At 43.3% G+C, this 27869-nt stretch overlaps 1 protein-coding gene across 1 annotated transcript; it reads right to left on the bottom strand.

Moving 5' to 3' along the window:
- Nucleotides 1-94: 94 nt before the first annotated feature.
- On the bottom strand, nt 95-27869 carry ccdc18 (coiled-coil domain containing 18). Its single transcript, XM_041841714.2, has 27 exons — nt 27488-27869; nt 27071-27272; nt 26686-26841; nt 26487-26596; nt 26206-26334; nt 25852-25948; nt 25641-25762; nt 15545-15833; nt 15269-15356; nt 14720-14937; nt 14236-14346; nt 13849-13980; nt 13373-13507; nt 13066-13143; nt 12635-12751; nt 12281-12448; nt 11286-11428; nt 10093-10256; nt 9671-9884; nt 7856-7955; nt 7604-7720; nt 7378-7446; nt 6805-6966; nt 6517-6654; nt 3473-3685; nt 1694-2434; nt 95-627 (listed from the first exon to the last, which is right to left on the bottom strand). The coding sequence occupies exons 1-27, from the start codon at nt 27589-27591 to the stop codon at nt 583-585; spliced, it is 4362 nt and encodes a 1453-aa protein (XP_041697648.2). The 5' UTR covers nt 27592-27869; the 3' UTR covers nt 95-582.

The raw sequence follows: 27869 nt of genomic DNA, 5'->3' as shown, positions 1-27869 counted from the left end.
GTGCTGGGAATATGGGACCAAATACTACACTTTTGACTACTTTACATTGACATTTTAGTCGTTTAGCAGACGCTCTTATCCAGAGCGACTTACAGTTAGTGAATGCATACACTTTAATATACATAAGTGAATTTGTCCCAATACATTTGGTCCCCTGAAATGGGGAGACTTATGTACAAAAAGTGCTGTAATTCCCAAACGGTTCACTCCATATGGATTAAAATAGCCTCAAATTAAAGCTGACAGTTTGCACTTTAACCTCACAGTCATTGTACCGTTTCAAATCCAAAGTGCTGGAGTACAGAGCCAAAACAACAACAAATGTGTCACTATCCTAATACTTTTGGAGCTCACTGTATATACAACATGTGTCTAGGTAAAAGAGCATGAAGCTTGGCAGCCATATCCAGGGCAAGCCTGAGCTGGAGTGAAATGTAATGAAACCAATTCCTACCAGACAGTAGTGTGGCCTGATGCTTCATTCACAAACACACACTAAAAAACACTCACACACACACACACACACACACACACACAATGTCTTCAAAAACGACAGTGCAAAAGTCTAAATGGATCCCACTGTTACACGTTCCCCGTAGAACAGCATCCACCATCTTTAAGGTCCCCCTGAAAATGAAACACCGATATGGATTAGTGAAATAACAGAGGTGTCCATTGTGTCACTAGGAGCAGATATTCTGTTGTTTAGAGCCTAAACGTAGGACAGCATTCCTATACTACTGTGAAGGAGTGAGCTCTTCACTACAAGGATATTGTTTAGTTAATGTATTTATTGCTTATTTATCGGATAAACCAAGTTGTTTGCAGAATCCCTTTCATTTCAACCATTCCTCATTCCATGCAATTAATACTATAGCTGCAATGTCAATTACGCAGAATTGTATTAGTGGAAACATAGGGCAGGGGTTCCCAAACTTTTTTGCTTTGTGACCCACCAATTGAGGTGTCTTGAGTCGCGACCCACCATAAGGGTTGAGCAGTAAAAAAAAAAAACTGACAGATCAAAGAATAAGTAAAAAAGATTGAAATGTTAACACCAATTAACACCCACCCGCTTAACCCGGAAGCCAGCTGCACCAATGAGGAAACACCGTTCAACTGACGACCAAAGTCAGCCTGCAGGCGCCCGGCCCTCCCCTAACCCGGACGACGCTGGGCCAATTGTGCGCCGCCCTATGGGACTCCCGGTCACGGCCGGTAATGATCGAACCCCAGGCTGTAGTGACGCCGCAACACTGCGATGCAGTGCCTTAGACCGCTGCGCCACTCGGGAGGCCCCTTTCTTTGAGTGGATGTTTGAATAAAGGTGTGGTCCCTCTGACCTAGTTATTGAAGGAACTATTTTAACAGCAGGTGTGTCATTATTTGAGAGATCCTTGTGTGTGTGTGTGTGTGTAAGGTTAGCCACAGCTTTCTGTCTGTTTTCAACGTTTTCTTTGTTAGAGTGTCGGCCAGCTCTCAACTACCTATACAAAAGTAATTAAACAAGCATTTACATTTACATTTTAGTCATTTAGCAGACGCTCTTATCCAGAGCGACTTACAGTTAGTGAGTGCATACATTTTCATACTGCACTAACCATTTCATCAATCATCACAATTACCAATGCTAAAACTACAGCTATGACCTCATTTCATCCTTTGTACCCCAGAGAGAGTTGCTCATGCTTACCTGCAGTGTGAGGGTGTGCTCAGCCTCTGAGAGGCCCGTGGAGCCCCAGAGGGATGGGTCCTCCTGCAGGGCCAGTGTCTGGTTGACAAACCTCAGCATGCCCGTCAGGGAGCTCATGTCCATCTCCTCCTGGGTCTCCTGCCTGAGGAGGGACTCTCTTTCTGGGTCTCTCCCCTCCTTCTCCTCCGACATTTTGTCCACCATGTAGGTGAGGGGGTTGAAGGAGAGGTCTGAGGCAGAGGCGGCCTCCAGGCGGCTGAGGCCCTGCCAGCTGTGGTCAGGCTGGTAAGGGGTGGGGGACAGAAAGGAGGTGTCCCAGGGGAGGTGTTGACCCAGGGCTTCCCGTAACGTGGCCTTCAGGTTCTGAGGGAGATCAAGGGAGGAGTCCACACTGCTGCCCTCCACGGGCCAGTCTGGACTGTGGGTTTGGGGCGGGCGAGGAGGGGAGTAGTGTTGTATGTGTGGGGATGGAGGGGAACGGGTGTGAGAGTGAGTGGGTGGTGGAGAGTGATGGGAGAGTTTGTGAGGGGTGTGGGTGTGTGTGGGTGGGGAGGAGCGGGTGTGTTTATGAGGAGAGTGGGTGCATGAGTGAGTGTGTGGGGGAGAATGGTGGTGTGTGTGAGGGGGTGGAGGGGATGAGGGCAGGGTGATCTCTGGGTGAAGGTGGAATGTGGCATGGTGCAGCTCTGTAGCTCTCTCCAGACTGGAAATTCTGGCCTGTAGGCGGGTGACTTCTGACTCCTGTAGGAAGGGATGAGAAGAGTCAGTCATTCAGTAGCTAGGTTTTATTTTTCCACCAGAGGTGTGTTTCCATCAAACTGACTTGTTGCGGATAAAAAGCTGTGTGTGTTACATTAAAAGCACTTTTATGCGTAATTCCCCATGTTCAACCTTTCATCACATTTTCAACTCTACTGATGGTTTTGTCACAAAAACTGTTGGGATAAATAGCAAACTTGCCCAATCTGGTATTGGGGCATGCTCTCTAGACAAGGGGTAGGTTATATGATGAGATACGGATTAGAGCAAGATTATTTGATTTGATAATTGGCAGCCAAGCGCCAGCATTCAAATAATAGTCTACCCTCGATATTTAATGAAAATGTGCATGATCACTGTGCACTGAATCATGTGAAGTTCATCATAACTAATTTAAATCTGCCTATAAACGTAATGCTTTTCTACGTCATGGTGGTAGGCCTACAACGTAACATATCATTGCATGACTCCAAGTTTATTTTGATATGATGGTTATTATATAAATATTTGTGCATAAAAGGTGTTTCCACCGCAATTGTCGCATAATCAATTTCACAAATTATCCGCCCTTGTCCAGTGTGTTTTGTTTAGTCAACATTAGGATTTTTTTATAACAAATGCCTTGTTTCCATCAGGCCTGTTGTGAGTTATGCGTCAGGTAATTCATCCACATGGAATGGTTGGATGGAAACCTGGTTACTGACAACGAGGTAAAACTATCAGCTAGGCCAAAAGTTAATAGCACCAAATAAAATTAAGGAGCGCCAGAAAAATTGATTTTTAAATCTACGAACCAAAGTGTTGGTCAGTGTTTCCCAGGGGACCCTAATCACATTTGAATAGAGGCTGCCCTGACTCCTTCACCATTTCTTAATACCTTATAGGATGAGGCAATTATTTCCTCTCTAAAATGTCCTCCATCTTGGAGGAAGACAGCACAATGAAATTGGAGTATATGTTCATGCCCAGTAGGGGGTGGGGGGGGGTACACTTCACTAGCCCAGTCCTCCTGTACTCTACCTTGATGAGCAGGGCCTCGCGGGCGCTCTGCAGGCTGGTCTGGTTGGTGTGGAGCTGGGCTTGCAGGTGGGCCACCTGGGCCCTGGTCTGCTCTAGCAGCAGCTGGCTCTGCTGCAGTCTGGAGGCCAGGTGCTCCTGGGAGCTCCGCAGGCTGCAGCTCATCTGCTCCGACACCTTCAGAAGCTGGCCCCGCGTCTGCTGCAGGGAGCAAAGCTGAGGGAGGGGCAATGGAGAAAGGGGAAGGAGGAGAGAGAAGTTACAGCGCGTACTCTAGGAACTTCAGCAGTTATTACATGTGTAAAATAACAGGTGATTAGGGAAATGAAGAGAAACAAAGAAGTGAAAGAGGAACTGGGGAAGAGATTGATCCAAGAGCATGGATGAGGTGATATACAGTGGGGGAAAAATGTATTTAGTCAGCCACCAATTGTGCATGTTCTCCCACTTAAAAAGATGAGAGTGGCCTGTAATTTTCATCATAGGTACACGTCAACTATGACAGACAAATTGAGGAAAAATAATCCAGAAAATCACATTGTAGGATTTTTAATGAATTTATTTGCAAATTATGGTGGAAAATAAGTATTTGGTCACCTACAAACAAGCAAGATTTCTGGCTCTCACAGACCTTTAACTTCTTCTTTAAGAGGCTCCTCTGTCCTCCACTCGTTACCTGTATTAATGGCACCTGTTTGAACTTGTTATCAGTATAAAAGACACCTGTCCACAACCTCAAACAGTCACACTCCAAACTCCACTATGGCCAAGACCAAAGAGCTGTCAAAGGACACCAGAAACAAAATTGTAGACCTGCACCAGGCTGGGAAGACTGAATCTGCAATAGGTAAGCAGCTTGGTTTGAAGAAATCAACTGTGGGAGCAATTATTAGGAAATGGAAGACATACAAGACCACTGATAATCTCCCTCGATCTGGGGCTCCAGGCAAGATCTCACCCCGTGGGGTCAAAATGATCACAAGAACGGTGAGCAAAAATCCCAGAACCACACGGGGGGCCTAGTGAATGACCTGCAGAGAGCTGGGACCAAAGTAACAAAGCCTTCCATCAGTAACACACTACGCCGCCAGGGACTCAAATCCTGCAGTGCCAGACGTGTCCCCCTGCTTAAGCCAGTACATGTCCAGGCCCGTCTGAAGTTTGCTAGAGTGCATTTGGATGATCCAGAAGAGGATTGGGAGAATGTCATATGGTCAGATGAAACCAAAATATAACTTTTTGGTAAAAACTCAACTCGTCGTGTTTGGAGGACAAAGAATGCTGAGTTGCATCCAAAGAACACAATACCTACTGTGAAGCATGGGGGGTGGAAACATCATGCTTTGGGGGCTGTTTTTCTGCAAAGGGACCAGGACGACTGATCCGTGTAAAGGAAAGAATGAATGGGGCCATGTATCGTGAGATTTTGAGTGAAAACCTCCTTCCATCAGCAAGGGCATTGAAGATGAAACGTGGCTGTGTCTTTCAGCATGACAATGATCCCAAACACACCGCCCGGGCAAAGAAGGAGTGGCTTCGTAAGAAGCATTTCAAGGTCCTGGAGTGGCCTAGCCAGTCTCCAGATCTCAACCCCATTGAAAATCTTTGGAGGGAGTTGAAAGTCTGTGTTGCCCAGCGACAGCCCCAAAACATCACTGCTCTAGAGGAGATCTGCATGGAGGAATGGGCCAAAATACCAGCAACAGTGTGTGAAAACCTTGTGAAGACTTACAGAAAACGTTTGACCTGTGTCATTGCCAACAAAGGGTATATAACAAAGTATTGAGAAACTTTTGTTATTGACCAAATACTTATTTTCCACCATAATTTGCAAATAAAATCATTAAAAATCCTACAATGTGATTTTCTGGATTTTTTTTTCTCATTTTGTCTGTCATAGTTGACGTGTACCTATGATGAAAATTACAGGCCTCTCTCATCTTTTTAAGTGGGAGAACTTGCACAATTGGTGGCTGACTAAATACTTTTTTTCCCCACTGTATATAAAGTATTGAGAAACTTTTGTTATTGACCAAATACTTATTTTCCACCATAATTTGCAAATAAATTCATAAAAAATTCTACAATGTGATTTTCTGGAATTTTTTTTCTCATTTTGTCTGTCATAGTTGACGTGTACCTATGATGAAAATTACAGGCCTCTCTCATCTTTTTAAGTGGGATAACTTGCACAATTGGTGGCTGACTAAATACTTTTTTTCCCCCACTGTATACAGTAGAGCCCTCAAACTCAACTCTGGATCTCGAAGCCAGTTCCACTGTGTTTTTTTCCATTCTTCCCCTCTAATCAGGGACTGATTTAGACATGAGACACCAGGTGGGTGCAATTAATTATCAGGTAGAACAGAAAAACATCAGGCTCTGGTAGAATACCCCTACAGTAGAGGATGACAGAAACAAAGAACAATGGAGAAAGAGGAAGATGGAGTGTGCGTGAGAGAAAGAGACAAGACAAATGGACAGACAGAGACAGTGACTGAAACAGAGACAGACAGATACAGTGACTGAAACAGAGACAGTGACTGAAACAGAGACAGCCAGGCTGTACTACAGAGACAGTGACTGAAACAGAGACAGACAAATGGACAGACAGAGACAGTGACTGAAACAGAGACAGACAGAGACAGTGACTGAAACAGAGACAGACAGAGACAGTGACTGAAACAGAGACAGACAGTGACTGAAACAGAGACAGACAGAGACAGTGACTGAAACAGAGACAGACAGAGACAGTGACTGAAACAGAGACAGACAGAGACAGTGACTGAAACAGAGACAGACAGGCTGTACTACAGAGACAGTGACTGAAACAGAGACAGACAGGCTGTACTACAGAGACAGTGACTGAAACAGAGACAGACAGGCTGTACTACAGAGACAGTGACTGAAACAGAGACAGACAGGCTGTACTACAGAGACAGTGACTGAAACAGAGACAGACAGGCTGTACTACAGAGACAGTGACTGAAACAAAGACAGACAGGCTGTACTACAGAGACATCCACAGTTCTTGGGCCTTGTTGTACCTCCTTGCTGTGCTGTTCCCTCTCCTGCTCCAGCTCCTGCTGTAGGGAGGAGATGGTGACTTGCAGTCTGGCCTCCCCCTGGACCCAGCGGCCCTCCCTGGCAGACAGCTTCTCCTCCAGACTCCTCACCTGCACCTCCTACATGAGACCCAACAACACAGTTAAGGTCATCATCTGACCATTGAAGAATTGACAGAAATACCACACTTTGTTATTATGGATACAGCAAGAATACATGGATTTATTGGGCATGACCTTTTATAAACAGCAACAAAATGAAGGTTTCACCTTTTCCCTGGCATGTTGAGTGATGCTGTCCAGCTCTCTTATCAGGCTCTCGCAGCGAGTCTGTGTGTCCTGCAGCTCTTGCGTCGTCTTCTGGAGCTCTTGCGTTGTTCTCTGCAGCTCCTCCCGACACACACGCAGGTTCTGGCCCTGCCCCAGAGAGTCCTGGAGCAAAAGGTCAAAGGTTAATCAGACGGAGCCTAGATGGTCAGTCCATAGATTTTTTAAAGCATTTCCTCTATGGATTACTCCAAATAGACTTGAAGCTTGTCATGGTTCCTTCTGTGGTTCATTCAAAAGGTTCCAAAAAGGAAACACTGAACAATGCATGATATTCCATTATGAGGTTATGATCCAGAAGCATCTTGCCAATTGCTAAAGTTTCTAAGTTGTATGCTATTGGTGGCATTTTATTCACACCATAATTGAGGTATATAACAACTTCTCTGTTCAACGATAACTTTCAACCATTTATCTGTCCCTCCATCAGTATAATGATACCATAAGTATTTTCCCATCTTTCCGTACTTCAACTTTTCCCTCTATCGATCAATAGATCCATTCCTCCCACCATACCTTCTCAGAATCCTCCTTCCCTTGTAGTTGTGCTTTTAGCAGGTCTAACCTCTCACTCAAAAACTCTACCTGTGGAGCCAAAACATGAGGTGGTAGTCAACAACAACAGTACTTCAGCTATATCACTATAGCAGAATGGACAGTACTTGTAACAGGAATATGCTTTCCAGGGGCAACAATGATCCCAAATGAAGAATAGAAGTCTGTGTGTAATGGGGACTTTTACCCGTTTGTCTCGGTCTTTGACCTCTCTCTCTCTCTGATCCAGAGCCTGCTGTAGGGACTGAACCTTCTTGTCCATCTCCAGCTTATGGTCTCTGATGGCCACATCCAACTGGCCCAGCTGAGGAAGAGGAGGGAGACACAGAGAGAGAAGCTCTAAAATCTGTTAGCATTCCATCCATTCAAGTTAAATAAACCTCATGTAGCACGCCATGCAATCAAATGTTGCCTCGGTTTAGTGTGTGTGTGTGCATACCAGCTGTGCTCTCTGTTGGAGCTCCCCCTGTCTCTCCTTCAATGCTGTGTCCATGTCCAACACCTCGTGGTTCCTCTCCTCCAACTCCATCTGGCTTTCCCTGTAGCACAAAGCCACACGTTACACAGGGATAGGACATCTTCAAACACACACTAACACACACCAACATGTGGATCTGGAATCATGTTTCGTGGAGCTGGGAAACCTACACACACTAAATGTTCATACATATTTGGGCTGTGAAATCACTGTACACCAGGGGCATGTTCTATTTCACACAGAAGATCTCAACATCTGATCCCAGCTGTGTAGCAGGCATTTTGTTTCAGTCACACACACACACACTGGGGGGAATCAAAGGAAAACTACTTGAGACTGTAATGCAGAGATATTGTGAGTGTTTGAGATCAACTACATTGAAGTCTAAATCACTGATCTACAAATCCCCTTGCCTCCCAAATAACTACTCATTATGTGGCCAAGACTAGTGATTCTGCGCCTTGCCTTGCTCAAACTGATCCCCTCAGCCTTTTTTAGGCCTTTACTTTTACATACATGTCTTTAATTATATTGTATCAGTGGTTGAGATGGTGGGGTTCAGCACTGTAGCTGCTCAATAGGATTTACAGATCTTCATCAGGTGTTACTGTACTTGTTTTATGTTTGATTGACAGTGAGAGATAAATCGACATGTAAAACTGTCAAAGCTTCACAATAATACCTAGCCATTACATTCACCTGATTAGAACGTGCCGTTAGAAAGTTTGTGACACTGTCCACTTGTCAAGTCATATTGGCTGGGGGCATGCTGGGTGGGGGACAATTGTGTTTTTGACAAAGACGTTTACCAGATATGAACTGGTTGGTATCAGACTGAGGGTTTGAATCCATAGCAGACAGATGATATTGTATTTGGAATGGATGTAAAATCCTGTTGTGCTTGGTATCAGTGTGGGTCGTGTGTCTGTCTCTGTGTGTGTGTGTCTGTGTGTGTGTGTGTGTGTGTCTGTGTGTGTGTGTGTGTGTGTGTGTGTGTGTGTGTGTGTGTACCCAAAGCAAATGCTGTTTGTTCACTGACTGCAACAAAGCCTCAAAACAATACACAATTTATATATTATAAAAATATATTATGACATATATCAACAACATAATATAGCATGATACATATTATGAATGACAGACACTAACTCAGCCAGAGACGAACTACACATGGATAGCCTATCCTCAAGTCAGGTTTTAGTGCAAAGAAAAGTTATGCTTTCAACATTGCAACTAATTCTCAACAAATAAAATATGCACAGTACATAATATTTACTTTACAAATAGGATACATATTACATACAGTATATTATATTTACTTTTTCAAAAGAAAAACAAGGTAATCCAAAATCAATTCTTCTTAAATCTGACCCATATCCTAAACATATGACTTCTGATTCAGTCTTCCCAAATCGCCCGTCAACGACGTCTCAGACAAATCCCCAGCGCTCGACCGGTCAGTGGTTGCCATGGTTACACAGGCCATTGAAAGCGCGTGTGACTTCCGGTGTGCTGCCAGCGCTTCTTCAATTAAACGTGGGATGAAATAGGTTGCAAAAATGAACTATGAATACCTTTACCTTCAAACTAACCCTGCATTTTCCATAAAAAAATGTACTTGGGGTGGGGGACTTTTATTTATGTTCTGAGTTTATTTTGTTTAGGAAGCATTTCCTAAAGATTTGAGGGGAGATGTGTTTTGTTCAGCAGAGCAACAAATGGACACCACCGGTCAAAGGTGTGTGTCTGTCGGGTGGTTGGCAGAGAGAGGCTCACCTGAGCTCGGCGGACAGTTTCTCCAGTGATGTCTGTCGTTCGTCTGCGCTGAGCTGCGTGCGCTGTAACAGGTCTCTCAGCTCCTGTAGGTTCTCTAGGGTGTCGTGCATCTCACCGCGCACCCCCTGTAGCTGTCCCTCCAGAGTCTGCGCCCGCTGCACAGAGTTCCGCCTGTCCTCCTCACAGCGGTGGAGCTTCTCCTCCAAGTCCACAACTGCATGGAGGGGGGGAGGAGGAGGAGGAGGAGGAGGAGAAAGGGTTTCCACAATGACTATAGATGTGATAAAGAGGTCAATGGAACGCAGACCGTGGGGGATATATACAGTAATCACGAAAAATCTAAATAAAATTGAATGAATGACTGAAGGATTGAAGAAATAAAGACTGACATAAAGAAATTAAATCCCCCCAGTTTGTCTTACCCGCGTCATTCTTCTTCTCCAGTAGGCCCTGGGTCTGCTGCAGGGTCTCCTCCATGCAGCTGAGCTGGGAGGACTTCATGCTGGCATCCCTCCGCAGCCTTTGCAGCTCCTGCTCCATGGATGACAGCTCCCCACGACACTTATTCATCTCAGACGACAGCTGACTGGAATACACATGCACACACAGTTAGTTAGCATACAAGTATCCTCACACAGATAAAAATACATGTAAAGGTACAGACATGCAGAGATTCACACCCTGCACTCACACACATCCTAGACACCCTCCATCTGGCGCCTACCGAACTGTGCACAAATGTGCCCCCATTAGGAATCCTCTCCGCAACATAGACCCCTGCACGACCCGCAAGAACATGGAGCCAACTCAGGCTCTATATGACTTGGACCGAACTAGAGTACTAACTGAGTAACTATAACTAGAGTACTAACTGAGTAACTATAACTAGAGTACTAACTGACTAACAATAACTAGAGTACTAACGGAGTAACCTGAAGTAGAGTACTAACTGAGCAACGAGAGTTAGAACTGAGTACGATCCGAGTATCGATCCTTCCTAAGTAGCGACTTAATAGACAAAGCAATGTGCTTTCCTAGTCAAAGTGCTCCTCTATGCTTTGCTACGCTCTTTTAATAAGTGTTCAACTCCACCCTAAGTGAAGCTCCCTAAGCCCTCTCTCTAAGGAGGATGCTTCAGAGAGTGGAACGCTGTATATATACCCATGACAAGGGAGAGTGTGGCGTGGGGGACAGTAAACCCTCTGGTTGTAGAGGCACTAGAGTCATGGGACTGTCTTATTCTGTCAGCACTATGCCGATGGGAACATTTCTCTCCTTCTCGCTCTTTCTGTTACAGGGCAGGAGCTGCTCTGTCTGGACTGAACTCCAACAACTTCCATTGAACAACAGTACGGTATGGTTCAGTGTGGCACAATGGCTTGAGGGTTATTTTAAACTCAACTTTTCATGGATCAGATATCATAAAATGTGTTTGTTTTCAGGGTAAACAAACAAATAAGCATATTTGAATGGCTTGATTAACGAATCAGACGTTAATGCAATGTCTGAATTAAATTACATTTAGTGAATTGTGTGACTGAAGCGTTCTATCGCAAACTAAGTATAGACAAATATGTTTAATTTGAATGAATAAAAATCTTCTGTCTAGTCTTACGTGACAGAGCCAGAGAGCTGTGCAGCCTGTCTCCTCTTCTCTTGCACCTCCTTGTCAGCCTCCTGCACCTCCTTCTCTTTCCTCCTCAGCTCCTCCTCCAGAGACAAGCGCGCACGCTCCAACTCCTGCTCCAACGCAGACACCTGGCAACAAATATCATTCATATTATATATTAATATCCCATACTCAATTAGTAATATCATGTTTAAGCACTATCCTGAACATAGGCTACAAATACCGTAATACAACTGGTTTTACTTTACAGTAAGTTGTATTTATACCTGTGTATAGTAGTCATGGAGACAAATGTTTTTGTTGTTGTTTTGCTATGTGTTTTTCTTACAGTAAAATACCCAATTACATGATTCACCTTAAAACAATGGAAGACTTGATGATAACCTAGTTGACAAAGGTTTACACAGAAAGCATGTTGCCTGTGGGAAGTTCAGCTCTCATGTCCCCTGTCAAGCCACACTTTGTAGACAGAAAAGTCCTGCCCGCAAGTTCATAGATTTATATCGGCTTTGGTAAATGGAGTCATTGTACTATGTTCTTGTTGTGAGGGAAGTTTGAGAAAGAAAAAGGAACACTCTCACACGAACAATGTTGCAAGAACATGTGAAATGATTAGCTCCCATGATTATAACCACATAAAGGTCCCTGATAAGTTAAATACTCAAATGTATTGAAGTGAAAGCATTGAATATATGCATTTGCTTTTCAGGGGGTGTTATTGGAAGCACTTTAACACTGAAGTCAATAGAATAGGCTGTGTCCTGCTTATTCAGTTGCATGAAGACCCATGAAGACTACTGACCATTGACATACAACCTGGGTCTCTCCATCAAATGTCCATTTCCCGGTAGCTAGCTCCATGAAAAATGTTTTACCTTCGGTATCACTGCAATGTCAGCGTTCTCCCTGTCTACAAGACACATATTCCTACCTGCCGTCTAGGTAGAGTATTTCTCAGTCTCTCCAGCAGGCTTCCGTACCTGTCCCTGTAGCTGGCTCTGGCTTTCCTCCAGTTCGGCCACACGGGTGCTGCTCTCCTGTAACATGCTCTGCTGCCGCTGCAGAGAGTACTGGAGCTGGACACACTGCTCACTGGAGCGACTACACACCAGAGTACTGCCACGCAACTCCTCCCGCAGAGACGACAGCTGTGGAGTATAGCGGGACAGGGGGTTACACACACACACACACACACACGGACTGTCACACACGCACACACAACAAAGTGAGACACACGCACACACACACACACAAGCATGGTAGCAGAGACTGTCAGACAGTCACAATGGAGTATAAGCAACAGGTAGGTACCAACATGTAACACAGACACACACCTCTTGGACCTTGACGTCCAGCTGTCTCTGATAGCGCTCCTTAGCGTCCTCCATCTGCAGTAGGTAGGAGCTCAGCTCATCTCTGCAGGACGACAGGGCTGTCTCCAGCTGCCTCACCTCAAACACAGACACACAACATACTCATGTCAAACGGTCATGTTATATGTTCTGTATTGATGTCAAACATACATGTTATTTTTCCTTGCCACCTTGCCATACATCCTTGTCAATGATCTACGGTAAGATAACAGTAAGACATTCGATTTGATTTTGATATGTCATCACCAAGCACAAGACTGTTACTGTAGTAATTGTTCAATCACACGTGTTTGTAGACTACAGTACATACAGTTGATATGCATTTAAACTGAGGGCTAGAAAAACCTGGGTATAGCATTCAGTACAGTATTTTCCATGTATTGTGCACCAACCTTGGTGGAAGACTTTGTGGCCTGCTCTTTGACACTCTGTAGAGCCTCCTCACTGTGTCTCACTGTGGTCTCTCTCTCCTGGTGATGGGTACATTGAGGTTTCATGAAAAGGTACAGAGCACACAAGCAAGACATTCAAGGTCGCCAATCTCATTACATTAACGCTATGGATTCATGTACGGTCATGAAATGTCATTTAATGAGTGTTCTGGCACAAAATGGCTGCCGGGCCATGCATCCCAGTTACATAGTAGTGGTGGATGAGAGGATGTGTAGTCTGAAACTGTATAGCTGTGGTGGCTCTGACCTGCGTGAGCTGGTCCAGGGAGACCTGCAGCAGGTGGGCTGTGCTCTGGGCCTCGTGTCTCTCCCTCTGGGCATAACACACAGCCTGCTCCAGCTCTGAGAGCTGGGCCCGGGTCTGGTCCAGAGACAACTGCAGCTAGAGACAGGGAAGGAGCAAGAGCGAGAGACAGGGACAGAGGCAAAGAGTTAAAAAGGGAGAAAGCCACTACTACTGAGAGAGTCCACAACTACATTTGACTTTTGCTTGATTCCATTATTTGATCTCCAGCACATGTCCAAAAACATTGGGTGTGCATATGTTGTTCTCTTTCCTAGAACGATAAAGGAAATGAGATAAGGGAGAGTGAGACTGTCAGGATGATAAAAGTCACAAAGATAAAGTGACACAGGAAGTTGATGATAAATCAGGAACTGTCTATAAGAATGAGGAAGAAAGACAGTGAAATTAGTAAATCCACACACAAACACAAGACTCACCACTTTCACTCTATCCTGCAGCTCCTTGCACTGGTCAGCACAGTCCTTTTTACTTTTGTCCAGAGCCTGCTGGAAGTCCCTCTGCTTCTTGGTCATCACAGACTGGTAGTGCTGGATACCACTTGTCTTCTCCTGGGGTGAGAGAAAGAGAGTAGAGAAAGAGAATGAAAGAGTAGCTCATTACAATGAGCATCCTTTATGAGTCACTTAATGTGACGTGTGTGTGTGTGTGTGTGTGTGTGTGTGTGTGTGTGTGACGTGTGTGTGTGTGTGTGTGTGTGTGTGTGTGTGTGACGTGTGTGTGTGTGTGTGTGTGTGTGTGTGTGTGTGTGTGTGTGTGTGTGTGTGTGTGTGTGTGTGTGTGTGTGTGTGTGTGTGTGTGTGTACCAGCAGCTCCTGCTCCAGCTGAGTGTTCTTCAGGGCGGCCAGCGAGTAGGCAGAGCTCTTCTCCTGCAGCTGTTTCTCCAGAGCCGCCACACGAGCACTCTTCTTCTTCAACTGTAGCAGGACAGCAAGACCACCATAGGGAGACAGTCAGAATTCAACAAATACGACTCGCACCTCAGACACACGCACCCTATCATGCGCACACACGCGACAACAAACAAACACAGACAACGCTAAACATTCGCTACTGCAGGTCTACACACTCAGACTACATGTTGTTGTGTAAAACAAAGCCAAGCTCTAGTCCATCTGTGTTGGCAGATCTGACAGAACCTCTACGTCCACTGGAAGGCCAGATGAACCATCACTACTACGCTTATCCATTCACTACAGATCTGCAAACCCAGAAGGGATAAGGGAAGAGGCAGCGGCTGGTGGTTTTGGACTCGGCACACCTCTCCCCTTCCCAACTCATTCTCCTCACCTCCTTCTCGGCATCGGTAGCCTGGCTGGCCCTCTCTAGCAGCTCGCTGTGGACCTGCTGGTAGTGAGAGGCCCTCTGGGCCATGGAGCTGTGCAGGGAGGAGACCTCCTCCTGGGCTTTAGACAGCCTCTCCTGGAGCCTGGAGGCCAGGGAGCTTTGTCTGCCCCGCTCTGCCTCCACCGCCTGGAGCACTGGGAGCAGCTGCTGGTAGTGCTCACCTGGAGGAGTGGGGAGAGGGGGGAGATGGAGGGGTGTAGAGGGAAAAGGGGGAGATGGATGGATTGGAAGAGGGGGTAGGTAGAAGAGAGCAAGATAAAGAAAAATCACTCACAGCCCAACAACCACAGGCAACAAAATAAATACATCAACTTAGTTCAAAGATATACATCTGGTTCACAGGAGGACGGCTCATAATAATGGCTAGAATGGCATGAATGGAACGGTATCAAACGTGTGTGATACCATTCCATTCTAGTCATTACTATGAACCCGTCCTCCCCAATTAATGTGCCACCAGCTGCCTGTGATTTGGTTGTACTGTACACACACCTGGCTTGGGTCGGAGTAGGTCTGTAGTTCCTATGTAATCCACTGGGGGCAGCATACAGGGCTTCACACAGAGCGGTCCCTCATCGCCCTGTTACAACACAACCCCATCAAGTGTCTAAAGAAGGATCTCCCTATCGCTTTGAGATGCCCCCCAAGTTGTTTGTCTGTGTTTGTGCATGCAAATATATGTCTGAATGGGAGTGAGTGTGTGTGTGTGTGTGTGTGTGTGTCTATGTACGTGCGTGTGTATGTACGCGCGTCCCCAATCCTCCATACCTCTCGGAGATGCAGCAAAGCCAGTATGCTCTCCAGACTAGCTAATTCAGCCTGGCTCTGCTGGGCCTCTCTCTGGCATTGGGCCAGCCTGTGTTCCTGGCACTGGGTGAGGGCCCGGAGGTCCTCTGTCTCCCTGTGGAGAGAGGTCAGCTCCCTGGCCGCCAAGGCCCGCTCCCCCAGCTCCATCTCCAGCCGCGAGGCCCGCTGGGTAGCCTCCTCCAGACGTCCCTGAAGCTCAGAGGTTTTTGTGTTGAGTGTGCGTGCCTGGGTGATCTCCTCCTTCAGCTCACTGGAGAAAGAGATGGTTTTAATTACATATATTGTTAGAAATATTTGCTAATATATTGAAAATTAAATACAGAAATAACTCATTTACATACACTACCGTTCAAAAGTTTGGGGTCACATAGAAATGTCCTTGTTTTCCATGAAAACGTATATAAAATTTGTTTGAATAGGAAATATAGCAAAATGAATAGGAAATGTAGTCATTGACAAGGTTAGAAATAATTGAAATAATAATTGTGTCCTTCAAACTTTGCTTTCGTCAAAGAATCCTCAATTAGCAGCAATTACAGCCTTGCAAACCTTTGGCATTCTAGTTGTCAATTTGTTGAGGTAATCTGAAGAGATTTCACCCCATGCTTCCTGAAGCACCTCCCACAAATTGGATTGGCTTGATGGGCACTTCTTACGTACCACACGGTCAAGCTGCTCCCACAACAGCTCAATAGGGTTGAGATCCGGTGACTGTGCTGGCCACTCCATTATAGACAGAATACCAGCTGACTGCTTCTTTCCTAAATAGTTCTTGCATAGTTTGGAGCTGTGCTTTGGGTCATTGTCCTGTTGTAGGAGGAAATTGGCTCCAATCAAGTGCGGTCCACAGGGTATGGCATGGCGTTGCAAAATGGAGTGATAGCCTTGCTTCTTCAAGATCCCTTTTACCCTGTACAAATCTCCCACTTTACCACCACCAAAGCACCCCCAGACCATCACATTGCCTCCACCATGCTTGACAGATGGCATCAAGCACTCCTCCAGCAGCTTTTCATTTGGTCTGCGTCACACCACTGTTCTTCTTTGTGATCCGAACATCTCAAACTTCAATTAGTCTGTCCATAACACCTTTTCCCAATCTTCCTCTGTCCAGTGTCTATGTTATTTTGCTCATCTTAATATTTTCTTTTTATTGGCCAGTCTGAGATATGGCTTTTTCTTTGCTACTCTGCCTAGAAGGTCAGCATCCCGAAGTCGCCTCTTCACTGTTGACGTTGAGACTGGTGTTTTGCGGGTACTATTTAATGAAGCTTCCAGTTGAGGACCTGTGAGGCGTCTGTTTCTCAAACTAGACACTAATGTATTTGTCCTCTTGCTCAGTTGTGCACCGGGGCCTCCCACTCTTCTTTATATTCTGGTTAGAGCCAGTTTGCGCTGTTCTGTGAAGGGAGTAGTACACAGCGTTGTACGAGATCTTCAGTTTCTTGGCAATTTCTCGCATGGAATAGCCTTCAATTCTCAGAACAAGAATAGACTGACGAGTTTCAGAAGAAAGTTATTTGTTTCTGGCCATTTTGAGCCTGTAATCGAACCCACAATTGCTGATGCTCCAGATACTCAACTAGTCTCAAGAAGGCCAGTTTTATTGCTTCTTTAATCAGCACAACAGTTTTCAGCTGTGCTAACATAATTGCGAAAGGGTTTTCTAATGATCAATTAGCCTTTTTAAATGATAAACTTGGATTAGCAAACACAACGTGCCATTGGAACACAGGACTGATGATTGCTGATAATGGGCCTCTGTACGCCTATGTAGACATATATATATATATTTTTTTTAATCAGCCGTTTCCAGCTACAATAGCCATTTACAACATTAACAATGTCTACACTGTATTTCTGATCAGTTAGATTTGCTTTTCTTTAGAAAACAAGGACATTTCTAAGTGACCCCAAACTTTTGAACGGTAGTGTAAGTATTCATAACCCTGAGTCAATACTTTGTAGAATCAGCTTTGGCAGCGATTACAGCGGTGAGTCTTTCTGGGTAAGTCTCTAAGAGTTTTCCACACCTGGATTGTGCAATATTTGCCAAATATTTGGCCATTATTCTTGAAATAATTATTCAAGCTCTGTCAAATTGGTTGTTGTTTGGCTAGACAACCCTTTTAGGTCTTGCCATAGATTTTCAAGTAAATGTAAGTAAAAATTGTAACTCGGCCACTCAGAAACATTCACTGTCTTCTTGGTAAGCAACGCCAGCGAAGATTTGGCCTTGTGTTTTAGATTATTGTCCTGCTGAAAGGTGAATTCATCTCCTAGTGTCTGGTGGAAAGCAGACTGAACCAGGTTTTCCTCTAGGATTTTGCCTGTGCTTAGCTCCATTACGTTTCTTTTTTTATCCTGAAAAACTCCCCAGTCCTTAACGATTACAAGCATACCCATAACATGATGCAGCAACCACCATGCATGAAAATATGGAGTGCGGTAATCAGTAATGTGTTGTATTGAATTTGCCCCAAACATAACACTTTGTATTCAGGACAAAAGGTTAATTGCTTTGCCACATTTTTTGCAGTATTACTTTAGTGCCTTGTTGCAAACAGGATGCAAGTTTTGGAATATTTGTATTCTGTACAGGCTTTCTTATTTTCACTCTGTCAATTAGGTTAATATTGTGGTGTAACAACAATGTTGATCCATCCTCAGTTTTCTCCTATCACAGCCATTCAACTCTGTAACTGTTTTAAAGTCATCATTGGCCTCATGGTGAAATCCCTGAGCAGTTTCCTTCCTCTCCAGCAACTGAGTTAGGAAGGACGCCTGTATCTTTGTACTGACTGAGTCAGGGTTTCCCTTAGGAAAATGTGGCGTTGGACATTTTAATTTGCCTGACATTTGAGAAATTGACCAGACCCATATGCATTGTGTGCGTAACCTGATTAGTGCGTCCACCCACATTGCTCAGAATAACATAAATTATATTTAGAATATGGTAATTCATCTGAGCCAACACGACGAGTAACAAACAGCAAAATCACTAGCCTATGTCAATCTACTATAGTAGAAAAGTTTAGGCTACCTATTCTATTGGTCAGCTTGTCAAGAAAGAAATAGCCTATTCCAAACAGACTCCGGGACAGTTGTGGGGCGATCGATCCCAAATTCATACAACCAAGTATGACTAGGCTACATAAAAAAAAATACAATTAAAAAAGAAATGAGTCTGATCCAACAGATCAGAACGTTTAACTTAAAAATGTAGATAAACTATAATTTATTCACATTATAAGCGCAGCAATACGCACAAGGCAGTAAGCTACGCGCAAATGTTCGTTCCATAATGCAATTAGAGGGAAAACACAGCTGTCAAAAGGGCATTGCACACATTAGCGGTTTCATGTGAAAGAGATGAAAATATTCATTAGAAATTTAGAAAGAAAGGATATCTAATAGGCTACTTTGAAGCAAGGCATGCCTCATTAAGACGTTCGAGTTTCAAACAATTAGGTATATGTTTTCAAAATGCATACTGCCTCCAACTCATTGGAATGGTGTGTGACAGGCTGATGAAGAAGCCTGCCTTCCATTGCCATTCGATGTCGCGTTGAAAAATACTGGGAACTCGGAAATCTCAGACTTCCGACTTCAGTGCGCTCAAGACAACTGGGAACTGGGGGAAAAAACGTTCTCTGATTGGGAAAAGCGGTTTTGAACGATCATCCAACTCGGAACTCCAAATCCAGAACTCGGGCCTCTTTCTAGAGCTCCAACTTTCCGAACTAAAGATCACTGATGTCATGATTTGACCTCGTATTTTTCAGAGTTCCCAGTTGTCTTGAAAGCACCACAAGATGCTGCAGCAGCAGCTCTTGAGCTGTCTGGCAGATTTTCCGCTCAAAGGCTCTGTATATGTATGCTGTACGCATGTGATAAATAAGATACATAACGAATACTGTACACACAAGCCAATTTAATTCCACAAAATTATTGAAATTCCCCTAAAGACTGATGAGCATGCCCAGTCAAAAGTATTTCCATCTACTGGTATTTCCATCAATGAATACCCCAAAAAGCATTTTTTCGAAATGGGATTTTTTTTGTATTATTATTTATGGGTTTTTCCAAAAATATATATTGGACAAGAGCCGGCTACTACCAGCTAACGGAAATCCTGGTCTGGGTGTATTGATACGCCATCCAAAGTGTCATTAATAACTTCACCATGCTCAAAGGGATATTCAATGTCTGCTTTTTTTTTTTACCCCTCTACCAATAGGTGCCCTTCTTTGCGAGGCATTGGAAAACTTCCCTGGTATTTGTGGTTGAATCTGTTTGAAATTCACTGCTTGACTGAGGGACCTTACATATAATTGTATGTGTGGGGTACAGAGATGAGGTAATCATTCAAAAATCATGTTAAACACTATTACTGCACACAGAGTGAGTCTATGCAACTTATTAAGCACATTTTTACTACTAAACTTACTTAGGCTTGCCATAACAAAGGGGCTGAATACTTATTGACTCAAGACATTTCAGCTTTTAATTTTTTATGAATGAGTTTAAAAAACACTTTTACATTATGGGGTATTGTGTGTATGCCAAAATCTCAATTTTATCCATTTTAAATTCAGGCTGTAACAACAAAATGTTGAAAAAGTGAACGGGTGTGAATATTCTCTGAAAACACCTCTAACCGTATAGCTAGCTACTGGACTCCGTGATGATCAGGGCCTTAAATTAACTTTTTGGTCCACCAGCCACTTAGTGAGGTAGATACAAAAATCTATCAGCCACTCAGATTTATTAACAACCAAAACATTTATGTTCGGTATAATTACACCAACAAAACGGATGTAGGAGGCAGATCAGCTTTAATATTTCAGATAGATTGTAACTTCCATCAATGTAATTGTCTGCATCACTTCCAATCCCCCATATGTTTATTTTCCTCGCATACATATACATACATACATACATACATACATACATACATACATAAATAAACACACACACACACATAAACATACATACATACACACATATCCTTCATTACTTTACAACAACCACCACCCCTTCCGCAATTGGAGTAAACTAGTGAACAACAACGCTTAGGCCTCTACTTCCAGCCCAAACATACTATATATATTTTATGGACACAGTCAAATTCTACAATAATTATATTTTGTTTGTTTTTACTCCTGAACTTCCTCCGATCATTTTCATGATGTCCATCTGGTTTTCTTCTATATGCCATATTTTTCTAACTGTGCTCTTTCACAAAAGCTCTCAACCTATATACTTATTATGGACACAGTATGCTTTACATTAGTTATCTTGTTGTTATTAGTTGTTGTTATTAGTCCCATCCTTCAGCTCCATTCAACACCTCCCATCTATCTCTTAACACCATCCATATTGGATTTCTATTTGCCATATATTTTTCAACTGTACTGTGATGTTTTACAAAAGTTCTGAACCTTTCTATTCTCATTGTTTTTACAGATCGTAAATTGAAAACTAAAATGTTTTGCTAAAAGTATTATTATTTTATTGATCGATTGACTATGACTTTTCAGATCACCCAGTAGTGCTATCTGCAGGGTTAGCTCCAAGTAAATATTGCAATCCTTTAGCCATTCCTGGACCTCTGTCCAAAAACAAGCTACAAATGGACAGTACCAAAACAAATGATTCTGTCTTTCGCAGCTAAATCTGCAGAGCTGGTAAGATTGTATCCCCCATATAAATAACATTATATTGGTAGCAAGAATTTTATATAATAATTTAAATTGAAAAATTCTAAGTTTTGAATCCGGCGTCGTTTTGCGTATCAATTCATAAACATTATGCCATGGAATCGGTACGTCAAAAATCTCTTCCCAACTATTTTGCAATCTATATGGGACGTCCTTAAATGAAACTGGTATACTTTTTTAATTTATCACAATTTTCTTTAACCAATTACATTGGGGGAAAAAAGTATTTAGTCAGCCACCAATTGTGCAAGTTCTCCCACTTAAAAAGATGAGAGAGGCCTGTAATTTTCATCATAGGTACACGTCAACTATGACAGACAAAATGAGGGAAAAAAATCCAGAAAATCAAATTGTAGGATTTTTAATGAATTTATTTGCAAATTATGGTGGAAAATAAGTATTTGGTCAATAACAAAAGTTTCTCAATACTTTGTTATATACCCTTTGTTGGCAATGACACAGGTCAAACGTTTTCTGTAAGTCTTCACAAGGTTTTCACACACTGTTGCTGGTATTTTGGCCCATTCCTCCATGCAGATCTCCTCTAGAGCAGTGATGTTTTGGGGCTGTCACTGGGCAACACGGACTTTCAACTCCCTCCAAAGATTTTCTATGGGGTTGAGATCTGGAGACTGGCTAGGCCACTCCAGGACCTTGAAATGCTTCTTACGAAGCCACTCCTTCGTTGCCCGGGCGGTGTGTTTGGGATCATTGTCATGCTGAAAGACCCAGCCACGTTTCATCTTCAATGCCCTTGCTGATGGAAGGAGGTTTTCACTCAAAATCTCACGATACATGGCCCCATTCATTCTTTCCTTTACACGGATCAGTCGTCCTGGTCCCTTTGCAGAAAAAACAGCCCCAAAGCATGATGTTTCCACCCCCATGCTTCACAGTAGGTATGGTGTTCTTTGGATGCAACTCAGCATTCTTTGTCCTCCAAACACGACGAGTTGAGTTTTTACCAAAAAAGTTCTATTTTGGTTTCATCTGACCATATGACATTCTCCCAATCCTCTTCTGGATCATCCAAATGCACTCTAGCAAACTTCAGACGGGCCTGGACATGTACTGGCTTAAGCAGGGGGACACGTCTGGCACTGCAGGATTTGAGTCCCTGGCGGCGTAGTGTGTTACTGATGGTAGGCTTTGTTACTTTGGTCCCAGCTCTCTGCAGGTCATTCACTAGGTCCCCCGTGTGGTTCTGGGATTTTTGCTCACCATTCTTGTGATCATTTTGACCCCACGGGGTGAGATCTTGCGTGGAGCCCCCAGATCGACGGAGATTATCAGTGGTCTTGTATGTCTTCCATTTCCTAATAATTGCTCCCACAGTTGATTTCTTCAAACCAAGCTGCTTACCTATTGCAGATTCAGTCTTCCCAGCCTGGTGCAGGTCTACAATTTTGTTTCTGGTGTCCTTTGACAGCTCTTTGGTCTTGGCCATAGTGGAGTTTGGAGTGTGACTGTTTGAGGTTGTGGACAGGTGTCTTTTATACTGATAACAAGTTCAAAACAGGTGCCATTAATACAGGTAACGAGTGGAGGACAGAGGAGCCTCTTAAAGAAGAAGTTACAGGTCTGTGAGAGCCAGAAATCTTGCTTGTTTGTAGGTGACCAAATACTTATTTTCCACCATAATTTGCAAATAAATTCATTAAAAATCCTACAATGTGATTTTCTGGATTATATTCCTCAATTTGTCTGTCATAGTTGACGTGTACCTATGATGAAAATTACAGGCCTCTCTCATCTTTTTAAGTGGGAGAACTTGCACAATTTATGGCTGATTAAATACTTTTTCCCCCCACTGTATATTCTTTAATGCAAGGCCGACAGTATAGTTCTATACTTTTTCACCCTTCCACTTTCCTTTTCCATTTTCGCGGTAATGCTGCAATTATTTGGTTGTCATTTTGGGTAGAGCAGACATTTCCATATGTTTTTGTTAGCTGCATGTGTGACATAACTCCACCAGTCCTACCGATTATATCATTTACGAAGATTATACATTTTTTTGTAAATTTTGTCTAAAGAAAATAAGGTTTTTTATCAATTAGTATATTTGAGTTTAACCACAATATTTGTTGCATTATTTGTTCTGTCGTTTCTGGAGGATTAAATTGAAATTGCAACCAATTTTCTATGGCTTGTTTTAGAAATAGTGATATTTGGGAAATTATTTCCTTTTCAAATAACTGAAAGTGAGAGGTTGTAATCTGAATAAAGGGAAAAAGGCCATTCTTGAACATTGGGTGAGACAATCTTACTAATTTGGTAGAGAACCAGTTCAGATTTAAGTATAACTTTTGTATGACTGAAGCTTTTAGTGATTGGTCTAATGCTTTAATATTTAATAATTTCTGTCCTCCGAATTCATATTCATTATATACATAGGCCCGTTTAATTTTGTCTGGCTTGCCGTTCCAAATAAAATGGAATCTTCTTTTCTCATATACATTTTTTAAAAACTGTTCACTAGGCGTAGGCAAGACCATAAGCAAATAGGTAAACTGGGATAATACTAAAGAGTTAATCAGGGTGATTTTTCCACAAATAGACAGGTATTTACCTTCCCATGGTAGCAAGATCTTATCGATTTTGGCTAACTTTCTATTAAAATTTATTGGAGTGTGATCATTTATTTCATTTGGGATATGTATGCTGAGTATATCCACATCACCATCAGACCATTTAATTGGTAAACTACATGGTAAGGTAAAAGTTGTCTTTTTTAGTGATCCAATACGTAATATAGTACATTTATCATAATTTGGTTGTAATCCAGAGAGGTTAGAAAATGTATCTAGATCCTCTATTAGGCTGTGGAGGGATTCAAGTTGTGGATTTAAAAGAAAACATGAATCATCAGCGTACAATGACACCTTTGTTTCTAAGCACTGGATTTCTAATCCCTTGATATTATTGTTGAATCTGATTTTAATAGCTAACATCTCGATGGCAATAATAAATAGATATGCCGATAGCGGACAACCTTGTTTCACTCCTCTTGACAGTTTAAAACTTTCTGAGAAATAGCCATTATTTACTATTTTACACCTAGGGTTACTATACATGATTTTAACCCAATTTATAAGAGATTCTCCAAAATTGAAATGCTCCAGGCATTTATATATAAACCTCAGTCGTACTTTATCAAATGCCTTTTCAAAGTCTGCTATGAATAGTAGGCCTGGTTTCCCAGATTTTTCATAGTGTTATATTGTTTCCAGTACTTGCCTTATATTATCTCCACCATCCCAAGTTGGGCCATCATCCCAGTGACCAGCATACCACCCCCGTCCCCCCAGGCCCCCGAGAGGCCAGGACCCATCCATCGAAAACAGCACACAGTGCCACCCACAAAACAGAAGCAGGTCAACCACCAAAAGCATTTCCAATGCTCTCACCTCAATATATATATATGTGGGATAAACATACACGCACATACTCTAACACACTCAACCCCTTTCCTCCACAATAAGATCAGATGCTCAACGGTTGTTACATCCCAGAGCCCAACTTAAGAAAGGACCTGATTTACGAATGCATATACAGATACAGCTGTTTGATAAAGCATGCAAGATTGAGCAAAAATTGACAACAATGTGAGATTTGATTAATCTATTTAATCTATGTCAAGTCCTAGGTGATGGAGATCAGATCCACCCTCTTCACCTGAGACACAAACACTCTGGTCCCCCGTTGTAACCATTTTCCCCAAGCATCTCCGTGCAGTCAGACCTTTGATTATTTTGTGCCACTTGGGCCACAATAATAAGCCCCCTCTCTGGTTGTCTGAGTGTGACCCCCTCCCCATGGGTTACTGCAGCCAGTGTTGCCAGCACTGCCACTACCTGGGTGGGGGTACCCCACCGGAATCCCCACCGGCTAGGTACAAGGTCGTCAAGGTTCTCATTAGCAGCTTAGTGACCGTTTCTTTTAGTTTTTTTGTATCTTTCTCCATTATCGCAGCTTTTCCGTCACTCATTTCAAGACTCGCCTTCAACTCTTTTACATCATTACTGACCAACTCTAGTATGCATGCTTTGTAATGTTTCTAAAACAAATGTATAACTAGTAAGTAGTGGTATATTGAAACAAAACGGCAGAAATACTTTGAAAATAGCTACTGCAGAATGTATTTAGCTATAAATGTGATCATACGCAACTATTTTTTATTCACAAATGCGAGTGAAACGTGTGCACTGTGGAGCCCTGACCACCCACCAACGTGGCTGGTGAAATATACATATTACCCGCCAATGCCAAAATCTACCCGCATTTGGCAGGTGGTACTTTTAGGCCCTGGTGATGATAATGCCCACACCCACCTGATGGTTTGGCCCTGCTCCTCTTGCACTCTCTCCATCACGGTGCACTTGCTCTCCAGCTCCTCTCTCTCTCGGTCACACACTATCAGACTCTCCTTCAGTTTGCTCTCGCTCTCCATGACCTTGGAAACACAGTCAAGCCATAATGTCAAAGGGTCGGTCACTACTAATTATTTACTCTGCTGAACTAAGTAAGGCTTCAATGAGATACCTTTTTCAGCTTAATGGAAATATTTGTCTTGTAGTCTTTGAAAGCGTCTGTGAGTTTCTCTGCATTTCGAAGGGCTTGGTTCCTTTGTTGCTCCGCTCTGTAAGAAACGAGACAGCTCAGTGCACTGTCGTTATTTCACACTAAAATACATGGTTATGACCGTGAATGAGCAACAAGTGTCAGTGTTTTCCTTAGCTAGATTGTTGCCTATGTCCAGGCACTAAGGGCCTGAAGGAACATCCTAGGATGCCAGCACCAAAAATCATTGAAATCAATAGGGGGCAAATTATTTTAGATGGGGAGAAACAAAGCTAAAACAAAATAATGCAAGAGGAAACAAGTGTCAAGTGTTACCGTTTTCCTTGTCTGGTTGTGTCGGTAAGCTCTGTTCTGAGCATGCTCAGTTCGTCTCTGAGCTCGGCTACCTGTCTGTCACTCTGGGCTGCTGCCTGCTGGCTCTGCTCTGCCTTCAACTCTGCAGTCCTAAATCAACAACAAGTCAACAACAACTACAACATTCAATTCAGTTCTATTTTCATTCTGAAAAAGATATTGGAAAATACAAATTCAGTGAGACTTAACTTAATTACAATCTTACATTTAAGGACACGGCAATAAAAAAGATGCCAACTGACCGGAGTTCTTTGGCCTGGGCCTCCACCTCGGCCTCCAAGCCCAGGATCTGCTCCCTCATGACGGTCACACTGGAGGTCTTAGCCCCTACTGTGGAGCCCAGGAGACGGACCTGAAGGAAGAGCAGATACACAGACCATTTAGCATCTCTCCTAGCGAATGTCAATGATCTTTACATTCATGGTTGTTCTCACTTAGTACCTTGGTTTTAGAGCTGGCCAGTTCAATCTGGGCCGCCTCCAGGTCACTGATGAGCTGTCTGTTCTCCACAGCCAGGGAGGCATTCTCCTGACGCAGGCAGCCTAGCTTCTTCCTGAGGGGGGCAACCTCCATCTTCACTGCCCTGGATGAGGAGCACTGATGGATACAGAGGTATAGACAGGTTAAGACATGAACCACAAACCCAACACACACACACAGACAAGAAACACACTCAACTCACAATAATGTTACGCAAACAGACAAAGTCTGTGACATTATAGCTAGAGCAGAGTTAGTGCACAAACGACCACACACATACATAGTGACATACAGTAACATATACTGGTCCACCTCTAAATAAAGGGGATGTCTCTCTCTCTCTCACCCTGGAGTCAGTACTGGGTAGGCTTTCACAGGCCTGTCTCTCAGCTGTCCTACTCCTGTGGAGGGGTCGCTCAAGATTTGGGTTGCCAGGTGGAGGATGAGGGACATCAGGCCGCTGCAGGTCCTCTAGAGACAGAAGACCTGGCAACCCATCGACTAAACTCTTCTCAGAGCGCTCACTGTGACTTTCATGTCCTGAGTGACTGGGAGGATGGAGAAAAGACATGTCAAAGTAAGTGTTACACCTGTTGGACTTTCAGAGGACCTAACAGTCTGTTTGTCAATTGGGCTATGTGCGTGAGGAAATTACATTTTCCTGGCTTTGGCCACCATGACTGGCACCTACCTGTGACTAAGTGGGGAAATCAAGTTAGCCATGTCTATTGTGATAGTTAGCAGCTAAGTTAGCGTCGCTTACCTTAATTGTTCTCCCAAACTTTGCAAACTAATCTCAGTCAATCGTAATTGATTCCTTAAACTTGCCACATCTTCGACAAGATCCTCATCGTTGTTATTAAACATTGGTGGGTGTCATTTGCACACGCTAACGTTAGCTAGCTAGCTAACATCAACAACTCGCTAGCCAGTTTATCAATCACCAGGTTGCTAGGGTTCTTTTTAGCTAGCTAGTTAGCTAACTGACGCTGTATAGCAAAGATATGCAGTGGTACTCTGGATAAAGTTAGTTAGCTAGTGTAATAGGTAAATACGCGGTGATCTTTTAAAAGGAAAGGTTCATAAAGTTTAAAAATCGTTTACTGCTTGACAGTTCAATCGCCACTGCCAAAATCTAAACATCG

Source organism: Coregonus clupeaformis, chromosome 21 (genome assembly GCF_020615455.1).
Source record: "Coregonus clupeaformis isolate EN_2021a chromosome 21, ASM2061545v1, whole genome shotgun sequence".
Taxonomy (NCBI): Eukaryota; Metazoa; Chordata; class Actinopteri; order Salmoniformes; family Salmonidae; genus Coregonus; species Coregonus clupeaformis.
The sequence above is the reverse complement of the archived record's forward strand: the minus strand, read 5'-3'. Positions and strand labels throughout refer to the sequence as shown.

Bases quoted from the DNA above. Each gene is read 5' to 3' on its own strand.
- ccdc18 (XM_041841714.2), bottom strand. From the start codon at position 27,591: ATGTTTAATAACAACGATGAGGATCTTGTCGAAGATGTGGCAAGTTTA. The intron at 25,763-25,851 runs GTATCTCATTGA...TGTGTTTCCAAG, and splicing joins TTTCCATTAAGCTGAAAAAG to GTCATGGAGAGCGAGAGCAA. The intron at 14,938-15,268 runs GTGTGTGTACAG...CCACTCCTCCAG, and splicing joins CCTACTCCGACCCAAGCCAG to GTGAGCACTACCAGCAGCTG.